This window comes from Nannobrachium achirus (assembly GCF_963921795.1).
Source record: "Nannobrachium achirus genome assembly, chromosome: 21".
In the NCBI taxonomy this organism is placed as follows: Eukaryota; Metazoa; Chordata; class Actinopteri; order Myctophiformes; family Myctophidae; genus Nannobrachium; species Nannobrachium achirus.
Genome location: NC_137828.1, coordinates 13,946,749 through 13,948,533, shown reverse-complemented (window position 1 = coordinate 13,948,533; position 1,785 = coordinate 13,946,749). Strand labels below are relative to the sequence as shown.

At 44.6% G+C, this 1,785-nt stretch overlaps 1 protein-coding gene across 1 annotated transcript; it reads left to right on the top strand.

Moving 5' to 3' along the window:
* Positions 1-1,251: 1,251 nt before the first annotated feature.
* LOC308306552 (barrier-to-autointegration factor-like) lies at positions 1,252-1,524 on the top strand (the record flags this gene model as incomplete). Its single annotated transcript, XM_080751587.1, has 1 exon — positions 1,252-1,524. The coding sequence occupies one exon, from the start codon at positions 1,252-1,254 to the stop codon at positions 1,522-1,524; it is 273 nt and encodes a 90-aa protein (XP_080607713.1).
* Positions 1,525-1,785: the final 261 nt, after the last annotated feature.

Genomic DNA, 1,785 nt, shown 5'->3' with positions numbered 1-1,785 from the left:
GGTGCAAACCGCTCCTAAAAGTGGCTGTGCGTGTGTCCGTAGCCTTTTTCCTCAGCGTTCTGCTATAGTAAAATGTGTGTGCGTAGCATCATGTTTTTCTAGTGGTGTATGTGTCGGTCTGTAGCCTTTTTCCTCAGCGTTTTGCCATAGTAAAATGTGTGTAGGCCTACGTAGCATCATGTTTGTCTAGTGATGTCATATGTCGTGTGTAGCCTTTTTCCTCAGCGTTTTGCCATAGCAAAACGTGTGTGTGTGTAGCACGTAAACCGCTCCATAGAGTGGCTGTGTGTGTGTCTTTAGCCTTTTTCCTCAGCGTTTTGTCATAGCAAAATGTGTGTACGTAGAATCATGTTTGTCTAGTGATGTCATATGTCGTATGTCTGTAGCCTTTTTCCTCAGCGTTTTGCCATAGCAAAACGTGTGTGTGTAGCATAGCCTGTACATCCTAGACTTAAATCCTAGTCTGAAGATGTTATGCAAGCACGACCACCGCTCACTTCACATTGGGTGTGATTTTGTAAATACAGAGGGCTTTCAACGTTAAAAAAAGACCATAAAAGGTCTTATTTGAGATGTTCCTTTTAAGCAGGGTGTTTAACGGTACTACATTTCACTTGTATTGACTATACTTGTACTGTTCTCCATTTTTGTCTAATAAAAAATATCAATCAATCAATCAATCAATCAATCAAAGGATGATCATAACCTGTGGGCCAGGGCCTGCAGGTGGTCCGTCATGGTATTGCAAGTAGGCCCCCTAGTAATTGTCACATGCACTAAAACTTTATTTATAACAATATATCATAGCAACTTTCTTTAAAACCTTGAAGAATTGGTCTTTCATTGTGATTTGATCCGAGCCAGAACACAATAGATTGACTGATCTGAGTTTTGAGCGGTGCAAACAGCTCCTACATTTCACTTGGGGTGTATTAGTACGGATCTGTGCTCATACACATAAAGTAACTGACGTCACGGACAGAACGGACCATAAAAGGAGATATGCACGTGTGTCGTGTTTGCACCACTATTTTTTAATCTATCAATCTAATGTTCCGCCATTTAACTCGGCTGTTGAATGACATATTGACGATGTCATCAGTATGACATCATCAATATGGCATCGTCAATTCATTTGTGAATATATAAATGTAAGGAACGCTGAACCAGTGATCACTTATTAGCAGTCATAGTGCACAGTGAGAGGAAGTTAACTTTGAAAACCAAAAACTTAAACCTTACAAGTCAATCATGTCGACGACATCGCAGAAACACAAGGATTTTGTGTCAGAGCCCATGGGGGACAAATCTGTCAGGGCCCTGGCAGGCATCGGAGAAGCACTTGGGAAAAGACTAGAGGAGAAGGGCTTCGACAAGGCTTCTGAGGTCCTGGGGCAACTCCTGGTGCTGAGGAAGGACGAGGAGCTCTTCAAGGAGTGGCTGAAGGACTGCTGCGGTGCAAACACCAAACAGCAAGCTGACTGCCACGGCTGTCTTCAGGAATGGTGTGACTCCTTCCTTTGAGGACAAGACATTCGTGGTCTGCCTTCCCACGGCTATACTCTCGCAAACCAAAGTGCACGTTTTCACGGAGCGCAGGATGTATCCACAGGTTTCCTGCGTCCCATGAGCCCTTGCGTGAAAGCTGGGCATCACTTCCTGTTCCTCTTCGCTGTTTCATTCTGACTGGTTGCTGTTGGTGCTGTGAGCCTGTGACACCTGAATCTCCGTGTGGTGATTATGCGAGAACGTTTTTCCCCCCGGAGCTGAGCTGAGGCCACGGCC